This window comes from Anopheles moucheti, chromosome 2, assembly GCF_943734755.1.
Source record: "Anopheles moucheti chromosome 2, idAnoMoucSN_F20_07, whole genome shotgun sequence".
NCBI classification, from domain to species: Eukaryota; Metazoa; Arthropoda; class Insecta; order Diptera; family Culicidae; genus Anopheles; species Anopheles moucheti.
In genome coordinates this window covers 6,399,388-6,423,842 of record NC_069140.1, presented here as the reverse complement: position 1 = coordinate 6,423,842, position 24,455 = coordinate 6,399,388, and the positions used below count along the sequence as shown (strand labels likewise).

The following is a 24,455-nucleotide window of genomic DNA, read 5'->3' as shown; positions in this document are numbered from 1 at the left end:
CGAAATAACAAAAAAAAAACGAGACACGAAACCTTCTGCTAGAGGAGCTAGTTGAAAACTGAACGAGCGAACTCCGAATAGGGCAGAGGCCTGTAAACAGCCTGTAAATGGTAGAACCGATGTTGACCGTAGCTAATATGGTCATTCCAATGCAATCAAGCTTTTCCTTCTACCAGCACCGAACTGGTACTTTGAACCGCACGAATCTCCGGCCGGTTGCTCGGTTGCTGAACGAAGGGAGTCACCTTACCGCACAACACCAGCACCAGCACCGTATGCTTCGGCAAACGCATGCTAACGTTAATAAGCCAATTTGGCAGTTTAATGATTCGACTTCTTCTGGTAACGCATAGCGTTCCGTGGGATCGGCCTCGAAAAAGATAGATCGGAGCCCCAACCTATCCTTCCACCATGGGAAAACAAGAATACGGAGATGATTGATACACACGGTGTAAAGCGCACCGATTCGTACGACGAACCTCCACATTCTTGATATATACGCATCCACGAAGCCTGAAGAACTTGGAACTGGTGATACACGGTAGGGTGGCTCACCTACGCTAACGACGTCCCATTTTCACAGTACGGTAAAAATGAAACATACCGCAGCTTTTTGGCCAATCCCACTCGTTCCACGTTACTCTGTCTTAGGCGTTGGAGTTTGCTGAATTCTAACCACCCGCACCCGATGGCCATCGACCGTTCGGAGAGATCTCAATTAAATCGATACAACCGACCTGAACCGTGACACATTGGCATGTAGCATCGATTAACTACACCCATTCGTCGACATTCCAACACATCGCAACCTGGTCGTCGGGTGTATAGTAACGGTTGAAACGCCCCGATGGGGGAATCTTCGCACCGGAGGACAGGGTGCTACTTACATGTCTATTGCTCTCTTCCGTGACAGTTTCGTCGTGGACACCCTCTAGCAGATTTGGAGCACTCACCTGCAATGGAGAAAGGTAAAAAAACGAATCAACAATTAGTACATTGCACGTACATTGGAGGTTTTGTTACTACTACTCTTCTGTCCTATTGCGAAACCCTGTTTGCGTCTCTGAAATGTCTTACTGCTAAAAACCTGTTACGCGCGTGGTTCTCCGTGATGTACGCGTGCAGTTTGGCACGTTTTGTGGTTAACAACACACGATAGCAGTGGAAATTGATATAACACTTGTCGTTTGTCTACTTGAAGATCTCACGTGAATTCGCAATGTGGAGTCAACGGAGAAATTAAAATTTCCCCAACAACTTCAGAGCGTACGAACGACTCTACGACGAGCTGAGCAGGCTTTTTGCGTAAACTTTCATGAAACAAAATCTAAGCCAGCTCACAAAAAAGCAACTTACTGGCAGCGTGTACAACAGTAGCTTAAATTTCTAGCCGGGGCAAGGTAAAGGCAGTAGCAAAGACCATTGTTCTCACGCAACTTTCTAATGTCGCTTTGTTAAAGTTGGCTCGCGCACTGAAGTAATGATGTGCCGGCCGGTGCGTGGTTTTAGGCTGGGTTTCATTTATCATCCCATTATGGACACTGGTTCGTTGGGAAGAGCTGTATCTCTAAACCCGAGTTTACAGAACAATTCCTTAGCTGAATTCCAGACCCTCACAGTCGGTAGTGAAATGTTGTACAAAAATCTATAAATTGTAAAAAGAACATGAAAAACATTCCGAGGATCACCGCGAGTAAAGTCACGAGGTTCTTTCAGTGCTTGGAACTAAACCTAAAGAAAAACTCGGATGGTAATCACCAAAATTAGCACCGACGTGTGTGATCGCAACATAACAATCAGTGGTGTTCTACGTGGACACTCCTGCTAAATACATCCAAGCGGTCCGTTTCTCGTCCCCTGTCTGTTTATCTTTTGCCGACGACCCGGAAGATGATCCACACAACACCGAAATGAGCTAATAATAGCAGGGTGTAACAATTATCCACATCCAACGAAGTTTTACTTCCCGAGAGAGAGTAAAGCGGAACCGCCAAAGAAAACCTTCTTGACAGGAGAAAGTTACGTTCCGACCGGTGGATGATCCCCTCCTAATGGAGAAACACCGCCTGACTGTTTTAGTTTATTTTTACTCGTAGCAGACCAAAAAGGAGAAGATGTGCTACAAAGCACACGAACAAATCACACTACCCTGGTTGTCTGGCTGTGGGTTGAGTACCAAAACGAGTCCTAACTGAGTGTAATTGAATGAAGATGTGTATGGCCCTTCCTTGCTGCATGCCTTACATATGTTAATGAGCTAATGTGAATGGCATTTAGAATGGAGCCAACAAAATGCGCCAAAGACAACCCCGAGGCAAACCACCGGAAGTGTAGTGCTGAGCAATTCTTCGCTTGATGTGGTTCTGCTTTGTTCGATCCTTTAGCCATGGCATGCATGGGAAGGAACTGTTCCTTTCGTTGCCAGGAAGCGACCGGAAACGGGTATTCCTTTTGTTGAGGCGGAAATCGTTGTCAAATGTGCGGATCTTAAACGGATCTTCATCTACATTAGATTTTGTTGCTGCGCCATTCGCGCATTCACGTGTGCGTCGTGCCAATGTGACTCGCATCTTCTTACACTTCCCCGACCAAAGTGTTAGAGTACAGCTGTGTTTCGTTTGTTAAACACGCTAAAAAAGGGGATCGTACCCGGTTGTGAGGTGGAAATTTAAACCATATCATTACTGTCCCGCGTTACGCCGCCAAGCGAAGAAACGGGATTCATTTCATATGCGCGAAAACAAGCGTAAAGGTGAACAATCCGACCGATTCCGTACAAAACCGTGTAATTATACGTACCGTGCGCATCGGATTTCGATGATTTATGAGCAGTAAAGATTAACGGAAAATGAACAAAACGGTTGGTAAAGTGTTCATCAAACGGTGAGACACCCAACAATTGGAAGAACTTGTTTTTTGTTTTATTGATTGCACATATTATTATAACATTAATATTGCAAACATTGCGATACGCACACGTGACACGAAAGTCAGGCGACAAACAATCATTCCAACTGTGTTGCTTCAGGGTGCAATCATAATTTCGTACAGGACTGTTATTTTACTGCAGCATTTTTCTTCCAAAAATGGTGCAAGTCAACTGCATGCAACATGCATTAATTATTGACGATTATTGTCCGTGTCTTGTAAACTATTTTCCGCAAGATTTCCGGCTATCATTTATGGTTCAAATTCTGCTACTTCTGAACTTGTAGGACCATAATCAAGGAAATCCGAATGCCGTAGATTAACTCAGCTGAAGTAATATGCTACAAAGTCTCCCTTTTTTAGTTGGAAATATTTTATTCCTTATCCAAGGTATTCAAATCTTACTGAACCAACGGATCTATTAACCATTTTTCATTCATCTTCCCACCATTTTGCTCGACATTATTTTTTTGCCGAATAGCCGAATCAAAGCAATAAATTCTTATTCTTAATGCACGGCGTAACGGCGCAACTCGCTCGATTATCGTCGACCCATTTCCCACACTGATAAACGTTGCTGCGATTGTAGTTCAAGCGCCGTACGCAAAAGATGACAAACAAAAATCCTATTGCGTCCGAGTATCAATCGGCATCGCATAATCGGTCCGAAACGAAGAGAAAAATCACACCGAATGGGTACGAAATATGCATAACTTAATTTTCATAAATTAAGATAATTGAATCAAATTGGAACCCGGCGAATGTGTCGTTTACCGGGTGTCACCACGCCTCCTTTAAATCCATGTTCAAAAGCACGAAATCACAACCGTTCACATTGCCCGCTTTTTCAACCGCTCGCGACAGGAAATGGTAATACCGGATGGACAGATACCAAATCTTATTTTTATTGCTCCCTATCTCTTCTTTCTACCGTACACAACCCATTCCTACACGGCCGATCGAATTGTATTTGAATTGATGCATCCTTCATTTGTATGCATTTTCATCAGCAGGGTATGCACGATCGCGGTGATCGCTCGAACCACCCTTCGGGGATGATGGTGATTGGTTCGCTTTGGGTCATTTCCCATTCGGTCTTCTTCGGCTATCAACGCCACTAACGGATATCCGTCGTACACCGTTAACTCCTCGGTGGAAATACCTTTAACTCCCGCTACGGAACCGTACCGGTTTATTGTCATACAGGAGGAGAAAAGAAAAAACCCACCACTACGGAACGTTTGCGATGCAATAACTTAGTACTGTTTAAAGTACTTCTACTTCCTATCATCGATACAGGGGAAAAAACCGGTGCTACGGATATCTGCTAACTGCACAGACAATCTCCTTCAAGAGTTCATTCAACATTGTCGGTGTTGCAGTGTTGTTACTGCGTCTGCTGCATCATCATCATCATCGTTATCCATGTCGATCTGATGTTCACATAATTGCGTATCGTACCGGATTTTCAACAAAACAGTATGGCTCCCGAGTCCCGGTTTTTGCAAGCACTTGGGTAAACAACAAATGACCTAGAACGTCCCATTGACGCATGGATCAACAGTAACCTGTGCGCGTTGGAATTTCGCTACCATACGACGCCGCTGGAAACGGTATCTTGCGGCACCACTGTTGGGACAAGCAGAATAGCCTGGTACGAGCATCAGTCCACCACTCTATCAGTAAGGGGGTAGAGCCGCCGATAAGGGAACCCACCACCAGAGTGGGGAATAATTTATTTCCCTCCGCATCGTACATTCTCCGAAAGCAGTTACTAAACCGGAGCAAACATTATTTCTCATGATAAATGTATCATAAATGAAGCATAAATTCTGCGTACTGAAAACGGAAAACAATCGACCGTTGGCTGTTGGACCACGGGGGCCCGGCTCGTTAAATGGCGTTTGCGAGACGGGCAAAACATATGATCAGAGTGAAATGCAATAAATGGAGATCGTTAGAATTTCATGGCGCGACACACTAACCGACAGAGAGATTGCCAAGTTCACGGAGCTGGTGCTAACTTTGGCCGAAGAATTACGCATACGGCTGCTGATACGGGCAACAAGGATAATGGTGAGGGGGTGCACAACGCACGTGTCAGCCCCAGTAGGTCTCTACCAGACCCCAGTGTAACGTAATGAGCCATGCAATAAATCAACAAACCGCGAGAATAGCATCCAACATTCAAGTAACATAAAACCACGCGCGCGCGCGTTAACATCGCTCGTCACACACTTTATTCTACCACGAAATGGAATCTGTGTCACGTGCCTCCAAACGAGTTCGTGAACCGGGGGGCGAACTTCAACAAGTACCACCTATGTACTAATTGTAGCGCGAATCTTACGTCTGGTAAGGTTGTAATTACGATCTTATCGGACATGGTAAAGCCGATTCACGCATTCCCATGAACTGTGGTGGTGGGAAAAAAACCATTGGAGGCCGTCGGAGAAATTGGCGAGCCATACAATGGAGCTGCCACTACTAGTCGATAAGTAGTGTGTGCTAAAAATAGCTCTCGGTACTGTGAGACGTGTGCTCACAGTTCGATAAGCTTCTAAACTGAGTTGCAAGTGGTAACGAATATTGAAATGCTATTAGACGAGCAGTAGAGTTACGTCTAGGCATTGCGATTCTAAGATCAACCATAAAAATGTCTGTTATAGCGGAGGTTGATACAAAAACTGAGCGAACTACCTATGCATATTCCGATCGATTCTTGATCCAATCCTGCAATAAATGCCTCCTGTACTTTAATACCATCTCTGTAGTGATTACCATAATTATGCTTCAGCGATACTAAAAAGGTATCTCCCCAGTTCTTCTGAAAAACTCCCGTCTCGCAACAAAGTATCGATCGATGCACATCAGACATAAGGTTTCGTTTGGATATATTCTCGCTTCTGTTAAAAAAAACCCTCCAAGCTGACCATCGTCGATCGCACGACTCGTGTACCAACTGCTCAGATTGTGAAGCTTTTTCTTCACAGGCATGGCAATGAAATGCATACTCATGCATTATGCGATCCAATCAAAAAGAAATAAATACATGCCGCCGCTGACATGAAGCTTACGGAGCTTATTTCTCATTTGTGCATCTAAAACAAACCTACGGATTCCTCGCGGACGGTACACAAATGGCACAGTTCGCCTTCTGGACGTGAACCTCGAACCGCTAATGTCGTTGTCGGCTAGACACCAAAGATAGAGGTACTCTCTTGCGTCTGTGTCTGTGCTTATGTGTTTGCGGAGAATAAATATTGCCCTACGTTTGCACCACCCCCAGGGCCAACTAACGCTCTGCAAAACGGTAGCTGGTTCTGTGTAGGAAGGATTTGATAACGTTACTTCTCGTTTGCCTCACCATTTGCATGACACGCGAACCCCGATCGCAATTGGTCCTCTCGAATGGATAATGACGGAGAAAAGACATAAAGAAGAAAGCTCCTTTTAACGAAAGTTAAGCTTCTATGAAATAGCTTCCGCCGCTTTGCGTATCAGGTGTCACAGCAGCGCGATTCAACGCTTTGCATTTAAGAACCTTCCGCAGCCACATTTTCCGAGAGATCCTCAAGATGTTGCAGACGGCAAGACATCGCTGCAACAATGTTGCAGTGGAAACAACTATCATTTCTCATGATTCGGTGGATCGCTAGCGTTGGGGCTCCCTACGACTTATATCTTTTCGGGCAAACCATCTTTCCCGCATCTTGGCCGCAACATTCGGAATCGTGGGAAGAAGTATTCGCCGATAACGGGGTTCTTCGGGGTACTTCTTCTGGCTTGTAAGTGGTTACCGTTCGAGCGGGCATAACCAAATTGATGCGTTCCTGGTTTCATCGCACGCCTCAAGTGGTAGCTCTTGATGACCTCCTCGCTCTGTTCGAGATTCCCTTATTGCTTTTTGCCTTTAACATACCGCAGACACTCGTGACAGTAATTTTTCGAAAATGGTATCGCAACCCGTATAGACACGCGCTACCTTCTATCGTATGACCGCTGGTTGAAAGAAGCAGACACGGGTGCAGGCAGTCCGTTTCCAATTCCCTATCAGATATAAGACGACCTGTCCAAATGTTACCCATACCAGAAGAGATCGCGAGTGTGCGCAAACATCAGACTTTGATCAATTTATGATATAGGCGATCTCATATGTTTACCGAATAAACATCAATGACCCGCTTTTCGGTTATACTGGTTTTATTCGTCTTATCGCAAAGCAAACAACACTAAACAGTCGTAAGTTATTCGAATAACTTCCACAACAAATCTTACAATTTTTGGTTCGAATAATTTCTGAATGAAGAAATGTTAGATCGATTCTAAATAAACACGAAATAAAGAGGCTCTGTTTGTTCTTCTACCATCAAATAACACAATTTACCGCTAATCGTTATGTCATTTGTTGTTTATTCACAGAGATTGATAGTGGAGAAGATGAGTTGACAGAAGAATCTTTTACGTGACGATTATTTTTTCAATTAAACGTGTTTATCACGTTGCACTATCAGAGCATTCAGCCTTCATAAATTTTGTTTACATTTAAGACGAATTGAAACAGTTAGACCATTGATAAGAGTTTTAACAACACACTGGGAACTATAATAACAAAAAACAATCCATCAACAATAACAATATTCCAACTTCAACGCTGTCTGATGCCACATCACTTGCTGGAATCCAGCGTTAGCTTCAAATTTCAAATATTTACTATCTTTCCATTCTCCACTTCGGACTCAAATTAAACGATTAAAACTGACGTCAATCGTACTTCACAGTGCTATTAACGACAGCAATTATTTAATATAATGTGATGGAATATTTTGCTAGAGGCCAACATACAACGGTTTATCGTACCAAATTCCCCACTGACACACACGTGATTGGATTAACAAAATCCATTTGATATTATAAACCCAACAACCGAAATCGTTCTGTAAGAAGGAGCATCCATCGGCCTTGTCCGCTTTGAACGCCTTCGCTGCCAAGGGTTACGATCGCACAATACAACACTAATTTCCGTGGGAACAAACGTGCCCACCGCACAAGTGTGCATCGGGTGCGTAAACGCATTTGCCTTTGCGCGAAACCGCGAAACACTCTCATTATCGATCCACCACCGGCACCACCGTGTTCGAAGGGATTGATAATGGAGCACACATCATCAGTGCATGTCTGCTCCACCCTTCACGGATGTGGGTGTTTTGTTCTTTGTACGCACTGGTGCCATGCATGTATGCGAACGGGATGCACTTAATCGACCGACAATTGCACTGCGATAGGAAAGTTACACGATGCAACAATGGAGCAATGGAGCAGATAATGACAGAATGGAAATGATTCTCTTTCTACGAACTCTAACCAATCGTTAGAGTGGTGTGCAGAAACACGTTTGTTTAATAGGCGCACAGTTTGGGAGTTTATCGATCATCAACTCCATCGCCTGAGGAATTCCACATTGTTTTCTAAACCTAATTTGCTGGTATCGACAGCTATTAGAGACTCGTGCAGCTCACAATACATAATTTCAAGCTGGTCCCACCAAGTGCCCAACACAACTTCATTATAATATTCTTATTGCTTTGTATAAACTATCTCAAGAGAAATACATTTATTTTAATCCGGCATTCCCGTGGCCAGTTCTATTGGATGCCTTCGAGATCCATGAAGAGAGAGATATTATCTCATCAGGTTTTTAATAGGTCCAAGTCTTTGATTGCGAAACCGGTAAGCTTATACACCTGATATAAGTTTGTGGGGAATTTTACATACATCTTCGAACAGCGAACCTAATATTACATAAACATCGACTAAATGGAGATTACTTATGATGACACTTACTCCAATTTTGTCCAAACTCCGAACCGACGCCTGGTGCACGCTGGTGAACGGACGCTGTGGTACCAAAGCTTTACACATAATCGGTACATCTTCAGCTTCATCTGAACCGCGATTCCGTCGCTCCAATCCCTCCACCGTATCCTCCTCATCCGACTCGCCAATGTCGGATGTTAGCGGTGTGCAGCTATGGCTGCGCAGCTTATTACAGTGCGCCGGCTCACTGGAGGAACGCTTCAAAAAGCTCGCGGTCGTGGTTGCCGTCGCATAAGCCGCCGCTCCAATAATCAACCCCGCCAGCCCGGTAGTGGTGCTGATTGTGGTGCGCGGTGGATCAATCCGGAAGCTCGGCACAATCGGGGGCTGCAGCTCGTATGAGGAATCGGGCGATATTTCAAAGTGCACCAACTTCGCACTAACCCGACGCTCCGTCGTCCTGCCATTACCGATCGTACTGACCAGCGGCGAATGGTTTGCATCATCATCATCGTCATCAGCAACACCGTTCGTCTCTTCCGGTTCTTCGCCTTCTTCCACGTCCGAGTGGGACGGTTCACATTCGTACGAATAGTCATAGTTTTCGCCCCACACGAGTGTGCGATTGAGCGAATCTGACTCCCGGCGTACGAACGACACCGACAGTCGGCGCAGGTTGTCCTCCGTCAGTGCTGGCGAGGTGCAGCGGCTACCATTCTCGGAACTGTTCTCGCTCGTCGTGGTGGTCGTCGTCGTCAGAGATCGCTTCGCCCGAGGACTCTTGAGGCCACCCTCCAAGCTGTTGCTTTTCTTTTTGACTGAGAAAAAGTTCAACAGATTGCCGTGGGATGGTTGTTTGGGAAGTTCCGAGTTGCGCCGTCGCTGGAAGTGCTTCCGGATGGCGAGCGGTGTCCGGAGTGCCTCCTCAAAGAATGCCTTCGTCGAGGAAGAAGATTTTCGGCCACCGGCTTTGCCCAATGGACAGATTTCTTCTTCCGTTTTCTGAGCGACGTGATTAGCCGCAGTCACTGCGGGCTTCACCGATGCAATATGGTCGTCGAGATGTGAAAGTTCCTCCAGCATCATGCGCTGTGCAGTTAGTTCCTGCTGCTTGTGATCCGGACGGGGCGAACTCTTGCTACTGCACGTATCGTACTGGTCGTGTTCCATCGATTCGAAGTCGGAATCAATAAACGATGCATCGGCCGGAGGTGTGAGCAAGTTCAGACGATAGTTTTCCGTTTCCTCCTCTGTCGCACCATATCGATTCTTGCCATCCTGCGGGTCACCATCACCTCCGAAGATGCGTATCTTAATCGGTGTCGATGTGGGCCGGTGAGCAAAATCATCACGAAGAACGACTTCACACTCGCGCCCGCCCTGTGCACGATTTAACTCCTCCATTTTGAGCTTCTTCTGCACGGACACCTCGGGATCGTTTGCCGTTGTGTCGGAATCGGAACTAAGGGCGTGTTTGGCGTGCTCACACGATGCACAGCGTTCCTTGCCCGATGGAACTGGAGCACCGGCAGCACCGGTACCCCCCAGCAGGGACTTAAATTCGAGTACGTTCTCAAACGACGAGTCGTTGGCACTCTTTAGAAGGGCGATAAAATTCTTGCTCAAAACCGGTTGCAGCAAGCTGCTGAGGGTAGCCGCATCTTCGGACGATCGCGCCTCGGTCGCCGCAGGGCACTCGAACACGGTTCTAACGCTTGTTGTCACCTCGATCCGATTACCCGGCAGCCGAAGAGTGTCGAGATCTGTCGCCTCCTGTCGCTTCGGTACGTTCTGTTGAACCATTTCACTCGTTTTCACCGGACCAACACTGCCAACACCACCGGGCGACGATACAACCGTACGCATGATAATCGTTATCTCCGATGAACTCGACGGTCCACCGTTCGGCACTTTGGCTACCGAGGATTCTTTCACCAATGTTTCCGACTCACTGTCATTTGCCATGATCGTTTCTGATCTTCGCCTTAAACACTGCAAATACACAATGTTCAAACGGAGCTCCCGAAGCAACCGGAACGAACTTAACTTAACACTTGCTGCATGTTACTACTGTAAACCTGCTGCAAAATAACTCGCGTAAATTCAATATCCCGTCACGTGCATCTCAATGTGCCATTTTCAGCTAATATGAAGCCTTTTCCGACGTAGATCACTATTGTCACCGTCCGAAAAAAAATATGATCGAACCGCGGATCGGTACGATCCGTCCCGGTCAACTTCACACGTCGTTCTAACCGGAGCCGCCCTCGTCAGGGACAGGTTTTACCGCGAACGTACGTACCGAACGTGCCCGCATTCACCAATGTCGGTTGGGAAATGTGCAACCGCATTGCCGTGCGCATCGAACGAAATGAATCTTCCCCACACGCACGCCCCATAATTCTTGGAGCCCGTGGAGTTGTTGTGGAGTGGGAAGAACCTCGAACACTTGCAGCCGAATGTACGAATGCGTTGCGCGTGCGCAAGTGCGCGATATACGACGCGCAACAACATCAACAAACCGCGCGCGGACGGATCGCATCGCCCGGTTTAATTATCAATCATTATCGATTGCGCGCACACCGTGAGTGACCGGGTGGATCGTGTGCCACACAGTCGGAAGAAAGGGTGAAGCTACGGGTGGAATGGATGGAGCGGACTTTCGTCGAAGTCACGCACTTTTTTTCGCCTCGCTGGGTAAACTACTTCCGGGGTAGCGATGGGGTGTGGAATACGAGTGTTGAATAGCATTAGGCCACCTTGCTGCGAAGCCAAAACCATCGTAGACTTAGCTTCAGTGTCATGAGTAACCATCGAAAAATACGCCCCTCGTGAATGTTTTTGAGATATGCGTATGTCGATGAAGCTCTTATCTAAAGGAAAATTGAAAACTAAAATTTTAACACACACACATACTACACAGAGGTCCCAAAATGGTAGACTCCATATTCAATCTTTCATACTAGTCACATATTCACGCACAAACGAAGGAAAAGAAAGGTGAAAACCATTCAAGCAGCCGGATTTCCTGCTTGGTTCATGCATTAACGAATATTTACACCACCGTAAACAAATACAGCAGAATTGGCTACTTTAGACAAACGTTCACACACGCCGTTGTAAACAACAACGCCTGAACATCAGGGCTGAACAGGTGATATCATCCTTGGCCACATTTCAACGAACCCGAATCAAAACAACGGCTCAGGTGTTCAGATTTTCTGCCAAACAATTACGCACCGACCAGCGGAACATAGGCCACGGGTGGTCCTGGGTAGTATTTATAGTATCCGTCTACCACCACAACCACTGATTCACGAAGTTGCTGCAGTTTCATCTCCAGCATTGGAAAAAACAGCGTCATCGCTGTGTTTACAGTTTGATAAAATTTTATGTTGAGATAAACATCAGTTCTGGTTTTGGGTGGAACCAAACCCACGTCACCGATTGTTCCCCATCGTTCCATAATTCACATTATTTCTTATCCTTTTGATAATGTTTACAACTTATAAACGAAAGTTCTTTGAACGGTTAGAATAGCACCACAAACGATCATCATCATATTTCAGGGGAAGTTCTGCACGGCACGCACAGCACTCAACGTCATCGTTCACACCTTTCGGCAATGAATCACAACCATCAACCAGCACACTGGCTAAAGACGTGCTGAGCAATTACTACCTACACATTACACAGTCGTAGAAAAACAGATTGTTTTCCACAGACTGTCGTCATCTTTTCAGATTTGAATTCTTGTAGGAAATTGCCCAGAAGACCCAGAAATTCGGCACAAATCGATGCATTCACCAAACGTTTTATAAAACAGAGGAATGTTACTCAAAATCGACGAAGATATCACATAAATCACATACATATTAAAGGGTTTGTTATTCGTAACTAGACAACTTCCATGTTCCATATTGGAAATTGAAATCTTCTACATGATCGCATAACTATACCGGCTATTCACAATTTCTTCGACACACGAAACGAAATATGTACCCAAGCACGTAATATCACTATGATCGTCGTATGTACAACCACCATATGATCCACCCGAACGATCGCACGGATCGATTGATGCACGCTGAAGCACCGAAGATGAACTGACTCACGCGGTTCCCGGCGTATGACGAGAAACCTCACGTGCTCACAGGCGGAAGAAGCAAGCGAAAAGTAATCGAAATCGACGCGTTTGGGTTGCTCAACTCCCGACCCGACCCGACCTTTCCGTTCAAAACCCCAGCAGAAGCCAGCTGCACCGGGGGTCCGTCGGCTGAAGGCACGAACGCGCCCAAGCACAGCTGAGACGAAGGACGAACCACATCGCATCGCAGCTAGGCCTCGCAAATCGCAGGGAAGAAAGAGAAAAGGTCCCCATAGACATTTGCTGCCAAAATCTTCCGCCGGTGGACGTGCGAAGCACTTTCGTAGTATTGAATTTAAAATCAACCCTTATGCTACTGTCCGTGATCGGGCACTCGAGCGGTGGGGGGGAAGGCGCTTCCTTTTACGGGCCGTGGACACGCACAAATGCGTCCCTCACGATCGAAACTCACTCGCGTAAATGCGTCAGGCACTGGAAGAGCTTCAGCACACGAGAAACGTTCACTGCCAGGGTCGTGTCTGTGTTTTATTTCTTCTCTACCTTGCTTGGGTTGGGTTCCCCCTGGTGTGTCTCGGTTGAGTGGGCCTAGATTTCTTCTTGCACTCGCACGATCAAATGTTTGCTTCTTCGAGTTTGCGGTCATTTCCGATGACCGTCGTGTACTGTGTAGCAGCGAAAGTAGCGATTATGTGCACTTGCACTTTTCGCACGTCAACAGCACAGAAGAGAATATAAATTGACCTGTAGCTACATTCGAATGCCCTGCTCTATTTACCTACACGAAAGGGTAGCGTTGGACGAAAGGATTAAAGTATTAGAAATCGAATTAAGCCAGGTAAATGAATATTCTCTCCAAACTTCAACTTTGAGTCGAATAGATAAAAACGGATCAAGTCACAGGTACACCTCAAATACATTTACATCTTAGGACGAAGGAGAAATAGAAAATAAAGTTCCTTCCATTTCATTCACCTCCACAATTATCGCCTCCACAAGCTGGAAGGTATTTTTTTCAAAAAAGCGCGGGAATTGTTCAACGCATGCCCCACATCGAGACACACATGCTACCCTCGGATCGTTAGCATTTAAATGTGCCAAATGAAAGCAAATGTTAAGATTACATCTCACAAAGAAAGGAAGGGAACAATTTGATAGTCCCTCAGGCTTGCGTAAAACAAAATAAAGACTAAAGCACAAATAAAACGAATGTCCAGAAGTGCATGATAATGCATGGTCGCAACGATCGCTCTCTTACTAGAGCAACAAAATTGACTTCCTTGTATCGTTAGTCCCTTCATTCACCCTCCGACGAGGTTAGGTTGAAATCCAGCGCTCGAAAGGTCCACATGATACAAAGAACTTCAGGAAACTTCCACCACAAAGGAGCCAACCAATGCGGAAAGGGTCTCCTGCCCTATCGACCGGCTGACGTTAACAACAGGCAGTATAAATGTAACTGAATCAAAGAACAGGTGATAGAAATGTTTGGTAGGGTAGAAGACGCATAACGGCAGGCACAAGTTTTAAAGGACTCCTGCTGCTACAGGTTGCAGGTTGAACTGTTTCTTGTATTTTATTTTGTTTTGAACCCACGACGTTCCATGAGCACGTGCCGTATTCGGGCAGCAAATATTCTTAGGGGATCCCGTAGCAAGGACTACGTTGTCAAATAAGTCTACGAAGCAAGTTATGTCAGACATGCACTAGGAGATCGTTACGCTAAGTTCTTAAGGAAGCTGTTATGTTTTCTCTTAAGCCAACTACTTTATTTCATGCAACTTACAAAACTGAAGGTTACTTCGATACGCGTAATACCAAAGTGAAAAGCACGGCCTCCTAGAGTCCGTTTCTAATTGTCGCTCATTGTCAACGACTCATATCTCGCTGATGCCATACATGACAGAAGCTCTTTCATTTTAAGTAGCTCGAAAGTATTAAAATGTGTAGTAGATACAGGCACCATTGGACAATAACTAACGACGGCAGTGTCTTTCACATTCGATTCAACTATAACGTCTTTGTCTTGGGGACTTACCTGTGGTGGCATTATAAAACCATGCAGATAAGATTAGATTTGTCAACAAATGCGTTTTTGAGCTTGATGCATGTGAGCGTTGCAAGTTTGTAAGGTTAGCAAAACATTTTAAAACTCAACCAGGATATTTATTATACTTATATTTATATTTAAATAATTCTTATTGTTTTTAAAGAGATTAAAATTTGAATGAGATAACAAACTTTTCTGCTATTGTGGTTCAATCAATCCAACAATATGTGTGTAACTTAATAAAAGAAACCAAAGTGTACATTCACTTCACTAATATTAACAAAGTACAAATTGCTCCCCACAATTGCGGCTGCGGACGGTATGAATCATGCAATCCGCCGTACTGCACTGCACGAATGACTAATAAACAGCCAATTCTACCATGTCGTTACTCACAATGCACTCTAACAACATTCCACCACCAGTACAACATCATAGGGACAAATCATTTGCAATCGTCCATCAACAACGGTGCTTACCGGCTTTATCTGTTCGGCAGAGTTGTATCCACAGACGAGTCCGTTCAGCATCATTTGCATAACACCGGACGGCTTCTTCTGGTGCAGCTCCAAGCTCGATTCCATATGCATTCGTAACACTGATTGCGGTAACACTTCACAGCAGATCACCACAACACTACGGTCACAACGGTTGTAGAACCGTTTTCTTCCTAAAGCACTTGTACGAGATTGACCAATTACACCACATCGTTGTCAATCATAGCAAGAAAAGCTAACAAATTTTTCGGAACTTACGAGCTGATTCAACTTCAAACGAACTGGTGCTTGCTCACTAGCAAGTCGTGATTATTTGACGCACCAGATTGAACACTTCCACCTAGCACCGCACATAGACACATTCAACCATACGGTACACGGGGCTAATGGGAGAACCTTCCGATCCGACGCGTCAAGACACGATGACAAAACTTTTCAATCGGTCATCAGATAACATTCCCCGACTGACGCGATATTGTGTGGCGGCTTGCGTACTGCGCTACATCGAAGGGCTACGTGTTCGTAGAACTTCTTCGCTGTATATGTCTGGTGACCGAATCGGACCCATCTTATCAGATAAGTAGAAGAAACCACAGGAAAGACGTCACCGTGATTGGTGTGCACGTTTAATTACAAGAAAGGTACGCGAATCCGCAATCCAGCTCGTAACATGCATGTGGAACACTATAATCCACTTTTCGCTCCTTTAACATTGCACATTCACAAGAATACAGCCAAAATTAATGATATTGCTTGTGTACGTATCCATTTTTCATATTTCCACCAATCCAAACATCGTGAATGCAACCCGCTCAGCTGCATAATGCACACATTGAAGGAAACGCTAATTGCTCCAGCACTCGAGGGACGCAATTGAGTTGCGTATTGGAAGCACAATCCGGCAACGAGTCACGAGTCCGTCCCTTGTAACAACATGGAAATAGAGGCACTTGATAAGATCCAGACCCAACAAACAGACCGAACGGAAGAGCGGATCAGTCTTCGAAGCCATCTGTCGGGTCGGTTCGAAGCCGCGGAGGGACCTTTCCGGTTAATAGCTCTCAATTGGCATCAATTAAACTTTTAACTCAATCAATTTCAATTTCCTTTCGTTTCGGGCTCACAGCGAAACACAGCATTGCAGCCGGTACACCCTGCCGGTGATAGGTAAAGCATTGGATATATTGAGACCACATCGCTACACTTGGGCAATCAAACATTGACCCTAGGTGTTCAAATTGGTACATCATTAGACTAAACACACGATTCTTATACTTCTACACGAGACCATCGCTTACAGAAATGTATCCAAACAGTTCAAGGCCACTGACAAAGATCACAGCGGAACAAACACGTGCAATGTCCAACGGAGAAGTTTCAGTACTAATTTATCACAGAACTACACCACAGTCCATCGAAGTAAGTTGCCAGTGCTGGGAGGGTGGATATGGTTTTCTATCATTAACTTTCCTTCCACAGCCTCTCGTGTACCATGACGCTGGAAGCGATTACTCACGACATGTCTGTTCTCAATTGAGGATTGTGAGTTGCACGCGACAACGATTCTGGCATTAGGAGAGAAGCAATGCGCTCACTGAATGAATACGTTCTAATTCTTGGAACGTTTTACAATTGAAAAGCTGCGCGGTTTTTATTCTAAGAACTGAACTAGCTACACTTCAGTCTGCCATGTTCCATTTCTAAAAGGAAGCATCGCTTATCTTCACACGCCAGAACCAGTATCAAAACCCATCCAGAACACTCTCTTATGCGTAGAATTTACTATCCAGCCCTGATAGATCAACCAAGGAAGCCAAGACATTCCATTCCTCTCTCTCTCTGTCTCTTATTGGAGTAACGACCAGGCAGTACGGGGAGTACGGGGGATTGGTTTGAAGATCGGCGCCGCTACCATCATGCCACCGAGATGGTAGCCCCAACATTTCAGGACTCTTCCCCTCAACATTCTTTAGGAGTTTGTGTTAAACAGGATATCCTTTGTATAATGAAGTCAGCCACCTTAAGTCTCTTTGGCGGTGTAAGTAGTAAACGATCACTTACCTCATCGTATCGCAGATCGGGTTCGCTGTAGGTCGCCTCTAGAATCTTCATACCGCTGAGCCTCCTTTCACGGTCCTTCTGCTTGGCCACTAGAGCACTACCACCACACACTTCCACCGTGCCACTTTTGCCATGTTCTGTCTTTGCACGATCTTCACCCCCACCCTTCACACCATGGCTTCCGAAGCTTCCGCTTCTTAGCTCCTGCAAGCTACCCCAGATGGCAGAAAACCCACCACTCAATCGTTTCGTTGCCCGGCTCTTTCGTCCGGACCCGGGTGTTCCACTGCCTAGCTGGTGCGTGTTTTTGTTCGAACCGCACCGATCGCTTTCCTCCGCATCGAAATACATATCACCAACACTAAGCTTATCGACAACCCCGGTGCTATCGCGTGCTCCATCACCGCCCGTACATCCGGTGCCGGAAAGTGTAGAAATGTTTTCGAAGCTAACCGATATGGGGCGCGGCAAACCAAATACTTTCGGGCTAAGTTTGTAGGCTGTCATCTTATCACCACCCCGGCGACCATTGCTGCTTTCTTCCGTACCCATCGGTGTGCCGTGGATTGCGGCAAGTTTTCCGGATGAAGATTTCGTGGTGTGTGTTGTACAAGCTTTCTTGGAACGTTTCACCGGTTTTAATGGCTGCAGGAACACGTGCTGATTGACGCCTGCAGGAACGGTGGACCGTTCGTCGTGGACCCCTCCCATCGGTCCCGAAGATTCGGAGGAAATCAGCGTCAAGTCATCGATCGACAGCTTTACTTTTAAGCGTTCGTACGCTTCGGCGTCTATCAGCATCTGATCGTTGATATCTTCATCGCCGTCCGCTAACGATCGGGCCGGTTTCTTGCCAAGTGATAGAATCATATCGTCACAGGAACGTGCGGCCAGAAGACTATTCTTCACATTATCATTATTGTAGCGTTCCATATCGAGAAACAATTCCTCAATCGGTGGCACATCAACAGCTCGTTCTTCTACTACATTGCCCTGCTCGTCTAACGTTTGTCCACAGGTCCATCGATCAGGAACCACCAAATCGGCGTCCGTTTCCTGTACCATGGACGTCAGCTCCTGTGTGCCATCCTGCAAACAATTTAAAGCATTCTCCTTCGAAGGTGAGCGATCCGAACCGAACGGTTTTGGATCGGGTCTAGCGCGAACCGTTAACCGATCCGCAAAAGGTGAGCTGGCTGCCGAAGAGGGAAAACTATAATCGGCTGATTTCGATTTACCGTGTGCGATTTGTAGCCCGGATCGAGAAGGACCTGCCATAGCACCATCCGGAGAGCATACCGAACCTCCCATACTGCGGATGTTTCTGATTGGGTCCATTTTGGGCGGGATTTCATTTATTATTCCAGCCGGGCGCAAGAACGGATGAGATTTTCTGTAGTGCGCCCTCACGTTCGCTATCTGCTGCTGCTGAAGCAATCGTTGTTGTTGTGGGCCGAGCATTCCAGGGAAATCCACCAGCAATATACGGTCGGAAATATTGCGGCAATCGTTGTGAAATCCGATCCCAGAATCGGAATTGCTCGATGTCGTTGTTATTTCACTGTGATTGCTTGGTTGCGGAGAGTTTGCTGCGAGCATATCGTGTGCGTCCATGTCCATCCCCGCTCGTGGGTTCAGTCTCGGATCGGACCGATTGCGAGGAAAGCCTCCTGCTGCCTGGTCCAGGTTTAAGCTTCTTGCTACGAGTGGCTTCCCGTATCCTCCCCCACTTCCATCCGTCTTCATGGGTGATTTCAGGCTGTACATGCTGCGTATCAAGTTGACCACATACTCTGAGTTGGAGGGAAACTCGAGGCACAGATTCGTTATGGGATCTTTCGTGCAGATGACTCGGAAGAGGGCCGCCTTCTCGAGGTGTATTTCGTGATCCACCAGTTTTCCATCAATCACAAACACATGGCAACTGTTCGAAATAACCACGTCTTTGCGCGGATGGCTTAGCACATCGGCACTGTCACACATCAGCCCGTCCGCGTAGATAGCCGACGTTACTAGCCCAAAGTACTTGTTGTCACTTTCGCTACTGCTACTTACGTAACTGAGGCGTGCCGATGCGTACTTTGCGATCAAGTTGTTGCTGGTGTTAGTCAAATTCAGGCAGGAGGGCAGTATCGTCATCAGCACCGTGGTTGGGTTGCGCTTTTCCTGACGCATTTTCCGGATACAGCTGCGAACCGTTTGTAACTTGGAGCTGGTGGCGATCTGTTTCGGCATCTCGATCGTGCCGAGGTAGCCAACGATCGCTTGATACTCCAGCAAACCTTCCTGACCCGGACCCGGTACGGAGCCGGACGGACGTACCAGTGACGTATCGTCACTACCGGTACCAAGCTGTACCGAGCGCACCATTGCACTTACGTTAGAAATATCACAGCTGTTGCTGGCATTCGGACTGTGGATGACGTTGTACGCCGTTGATGAACCGGGTGGTGGAGACGAATCGTTTACCGTCAACTCTTCTTGACCATTTTCCCCATTCAGCATTAGCGGTTTTATCGGGCTGCATGTACCGGGTGCCACTAAGACACGTTCTGTAGCACCGTTGGAACTGCATCCGCCCATTCCGGCACCGCTAGCCATGGTGCCTTGGGCAGATGCGCGCGAAAATTTTGTCTTATGTGGATATTTGGGACGGGTGCGTTGCTGTTGCGCACCGTGAAACATTATGTCCTCGTCTGAACTGTCTGAATAGTAGTTCTCAGCGATGGCCATACGAATCGTACCGTGTGTCGTACCGATTAGCTGTACTACCGATTCGTGCGGCAATTTCGATACGTTAAGTCCATTCACGGAGATGAGGAAGTCGCCCGCACGCAATCCGGCCAGATCCGCCGGAGACCCTGCCACAATGCAGGACAAGATGCAAGGTTGCTGTCCGGAGATAGTGAAACCGAAACCGTTCGTTCCACGGTTAACTTCGACTGTTCGGTTGCCATAGTTTGATCGTTTCTTCCGTCGTCGATGAGCGGCTCCGCAACCACCAACACCACTCACACCTGCCGCATGCATGATGGCTAGATTAATGGCGATGGCGATTAACTATCAATGTTTAAGTGCTTTGTTTTTGTTTTCTATTACACGATTGTTTTACGATTGTACACGACATTACGCTTGTGACACACACAGCAAAATTGTTTCCTGTCGCAGGATCGAATGATGCGTAAATGGTACCCCGTAATATTATTCATACGATTCCTGTTTCACTGGTACCTTTGTTGCTGTCCGCATTCCATTGCCACTGATGATGGTGCCATTTAACCAAGAACAACAACAAACGTCACCGTGTGCTCTCCGGAGCGCAAATTTCATTGCACGGATGCTGCTTACGAACGGCTGCAACGGGGAGCAACATCTTCAATCACAGCACCCTAGGAGGATTCACTTTGCATTAGGACCGATGTTTCTTAGAAAGTTTTCACTGGCCAGCGCGTCGATAGGTTTATTATTTTTTCTCTCTTCTGCTTTTGCTGATCGTGTAGAAAGCTGTCAATTATGAAGCCAACACAGCCTCCGCGATCGGTCTTCTTTCAACTCTTGTTCTTTGCGCTACTTTTGGATACCACCTTATTTCTTGTTCGGGCGGATGTGAAACGCGAAATTGGCTCTACCTGGTTGCAAGCGATGCCCTTTTTCCCTACACGTATTCCACACTTGTAAAACCTTTTCTACACGAAGGGAGAAACTTTGAAGGGATCAATATTGTTTTAGAACTGCTTTTAGCGATGTTACCGTTCGGTATTGCTGCAAATTGTTCCACGAAAAACGGAAGATTTCGTTACAAACGTAAACAAAACGAACCCCTTGCGTACAACGGTTTCTTCTTCTTCGGCGTCGGCCAAGATACCTATACCTGAGGTCTACTGATGGCTAGATTTTCCAACGGTCATTTAAATGTGAATGTCATGAAATCCCGATGTTTTCCAACAAAATATATAGAAAATACAAACCGGAAAGTGCACAAATGCTAGTAAATTAACAATATCCCCCTCAAAAATAATTTACACCGACGCTGTTCAATTTGGAAAATGTCAAACTGTTTTGAGCTTGTTGCAGCTGTCAACAAATTTCCCATGCGCTGCACGCTATTTACCTAGTGCGACAGTAACAACACCGGCACGTCGTTGCGCCTGCTGGCGGTGTTTTTCCTAAATGTTTTCACTGCTTCGTCGTGCCGTAATTTCAGTAAATTTTCCCCGTGTCGTGCATCTCACGCCATCATACGGAAGAACGTTTGGCACCTCCGTCAAACCGCAGCTAATAGACGACACCGTGAGAAAACGTTTTATCACCGAACTTGTGGCTGCCGTAGAAGCGAAGTTAGCAGACAAAAGGATAGAAGCACAAAAACGAATGGAATCACGGAAGACAAAGCAGGAAGTACAACAACGGTACAATGGTGCGGTCAAACGGCGTAAGTGGGAAGATCCACCAGAAGATCCCGAAGCGGTGAAAAATTTCGATCCAGCATCGCGTGTTAAACGTCGAAAGAGCATCATCCTGCTTGGTTACTCGGGCGTGAATTACTTCGGGATGCAGCGCAACCCGTGGACCAAAACGATTGAAGAGGATCTGTTGCGAGCGATGCTTAAGCAAAACTGGATCAATGACGAAGGTTTCCGTCAGCCACAACAAATTCAGTTCCAGCGTGCGGCTCGTACCGACAAAGGCGTGTCGGCGGCTGTACAGGTGGTGTCGATCAAGCTGCGTAAGATCAAACTGGCCAGTTATCCAGCTTTCGAGCTGTTGTTTAAGATTCTTCTTGTTTGCTTCTAATTTTAGCCGATGCGCTAGACATTGAGGCATTGAATTCTGAATTACCGGACGACATTCGAGTGTACGCGGTTAAGCGCGTTACAAAAGGATTCAACTCCAAGACGAACTGTGACGCTCGCACCTACACGTACACGTTACCTACTATAGCTTTTGCTTTGAATGAAGAAAAAGTGGACATTCACACGTACCGCCTTCCAGCCGATCAGCTGAATCGTGTAAATGAAGTCCTTTCTCTGTACGTCGGCACGAAGAACTTTCACAATTTTACCAGCCGTAAGGAATTTCTCGATCCATCCGTAAAACGATTCATCATGTCGTTCGAATGTGAACCACCGTTTGTTCCCGAGGGATCGAAGGCCGAGTTCGCCACGATAAAAATCAAAGGACAGAGCTTTATGTTGCATCAGATACGAAAGATGGTAGGACTCACGATAGCCGTCGTCCGTGGCCTTGCCGATAGTGGGATCATCGAGAAAGCGTTCGGACAGGAAAGATACGGAATTCCGACTGCGCCGGGACTGGGGCTGGTGCTGAGCAGGATCCATTACGATAAATATAACAAGCGCTATGGTGAAGATGGATGCCATGAAACGCTGGAATTTGACAAGGAGGAACCCATGATACAGGAATTCTTCAAGCGGCACATTGCATCGACCATTGTCGAGACGGAGCTGAACACTAACTCGATGATCGAATGGTTAGAAAAGCTGCCGCTGCATAGCTACGAACCACGAGATGAGAATGAGCCGGGCGAATGGAAACCTAGAAATCGAAAAACTTCGGAAGATAATGATGATGATGAATAGAACCAATAGTATGATATCGAGAACAAATCATGTTCAAACGAACACTACCTGTTTTGCACAACAATTTTTATATTCATACGAAAATTTCGCAGTCACATGCGCTTCAGGCTTCCTCCGGTGCATCTAAGCTTGCTATTGCCATCTTCAGTGCCCCCTCGCGCGTCTTGTTACCACCAATAAACCCGGTCTGATGGCAAAAATTTACACCCGCAATGCCCGACAATCGTTCCAGTTCTTCGTCTCGCATTCCACGCCACGGTTTGGCTAAAAATTTGCGACAGACGAAGCTGGACGGTTGCACCGGTACGCATATAACGCGCCAATCATTATCCTTGTTGCAGTATATAACATACTTTGGCGTGCCAACAAGATTTTGCTCTTGTTCTAGCTGGTAAAGATGTTCCTTCCAAGGACACGGTTTCTCCAGTTCGAGTATTTCACCAGACTCGTGCAAAGACACACGATTGGCCAACGCTTTCATTACGATATCGCGCGCTGGCCACCAACTGCTGACGTAGTATTTTACTTTTTCGATAAATTCCGACCCCACGTACGCTTTGGCCTTTTCGAAGCGCTCTAAACAACCAGGCTCGGGTGTTGGTTCGTCCCAGCGGGAATTGAATGAGGCGACACGTGCACTAAGATGGGTGGAAATGTTGTACCGTGGCTCTCCGCCCTCGAACATCGGTATACCGTTGTCGATCGCGTCAATCTCACTGATCAATCCTTCGTAAATCTTCTTGTACACCGAACGCAAACATTCGGGGCTTGGTTCCTCCAGTCCCAGCTTGTCTTGCACTATCTGCTTGAGCACTTCCTCGCCAAAGTACGTATAGACCAGTCCTGCCGAACTGAGCCGTAAGTCCCATTTCACGTCCAGATCAGGCCGAAGCGTCCGAAGTGATTCGTTGAACACAGCCTGATGATGATCATACCGATGGCGTTCCCGGTCAAATGTACCTCCAACATCCACAACTATATCACATACGTCCAGCTTGCTCGTCTCTCGAGTTCGGATAATCTCCGCCGATGCGTATCGTGGAAGTTGTTGCAGCATAAAGCAAGCCAGGACCTCGTCACAATGGAAAATGCCATCGTGAGTCCCAATCTTCACCGTTTTGGCTGCCGCGCTGGGATGGTCATCCTTGAATCGCTTTGCTGGTTCTGGTACGTTGGAAGTCATTGTTCTAAAAGATTGTACGATAACACTTGAGGAAACTGAACCTTTTGCACGATTTATGGTACTCGAAGTCCGAGCTAAAATGATGTTTGCTGCAGATGAAATTGTACGTGTAGAAAGCCGGACCAGCGTAGTTAACATTTCCCCCGTTTTCTCTATACATCTTGGCTATCCAGAGCGCGCATATTTGACGTTTCAAATACTCAATGCACGATTA

At 46.4% G+C, this 24,455-nt stretch overlaps 3 protein-coding genes across 3 annotated transcripts in view; 1 reads left to right on the top strand and 2 right to left on the bottom strand.

Moving 5' to 3' along the window:
- LOC128310546 (regulator of G-protein signaling loco-like) overlaps window positions 1-20,488 on the bottom strand; it is a 37,768-nt gene extending 17,280 nt beyond the window's left edge. Inside the window, exons 1-2 of the mRNA XM_053047211.1 lie at window positions 17,459-20,488; window positions 888-953 (exon numbers count right to left, since the gene is read on the bottom strand). Coding sequence (XP_052903171.1) covers window positions 888-953; window positions 17,459-20,488 — 3,096 coding nt within the window. The remainder of the gene's footprint in view (window positions 1-887; window positions 954-17,458) is intronic.
- A 1,096-nt stretch (window positions 20,489-21,584) lies between these two features.
- On the top strand, window positions 21,585-23,294 carry LOC128309752 (pseudouridylate synthase 1 homolog). The gene is made up of 2 exons (XM_053046217.1): window positions 21,585-22,184; window positions 22,259-23,294. The coding sequence occupies exons 1-2, from the start codon at window positions 21,629-21,631 to the stop codon at window positions 23,056-23,058; spliced, it is 1,356 nt and encodes a 451-aa protein (XP_052902177.1). The 5' UTR covers window positions 21,585-21,628; the 3' UTR covers window positions 23,059-23,294.
- LOC128309753 (MYG1 exonuclease) lies at window positions 23,089-24,379 on the bottom strand. Its single transcript, XM_053046218.1, has one exon. The coding sequence runs from the start codon at window positions 24,377-24,379 to the stop codon at window positions 23,162-23,164; it is 1,218 nt and encodes a 405-aa protein (XP_052902178.1). The 3' UTR covers window positions 23,089-23,161.
- Between the last annotated feature and the right edge of the window lie 76 nt (window positions 24,380-24,455).

Excerpts from the sequence above, each read along its gene's own strand:
- LOC128309753 (XM_053046218.1), bottom strand. The coding sequence starts at position 24,379 with ATGTTAACTACGCTGGTCCGGCTTTCTACACGTACAATTTCATCTGCA.
- LOC128309752 (XM_053046217.1), top strand. The coding sequence starts at position 21,629 with ATGTTTTCACTGCTTCGTCGTGCCGTAATTTCAGTAAATTTTCCCCGT. Across the intron at positions 22,185-22,258 it reads GGTGGTGTCGATCAAGCTGC|CCGATGCGCTAGACATTGAG; the intron begins GTAAGATCAAAC and ends TTCTAATTTTAG.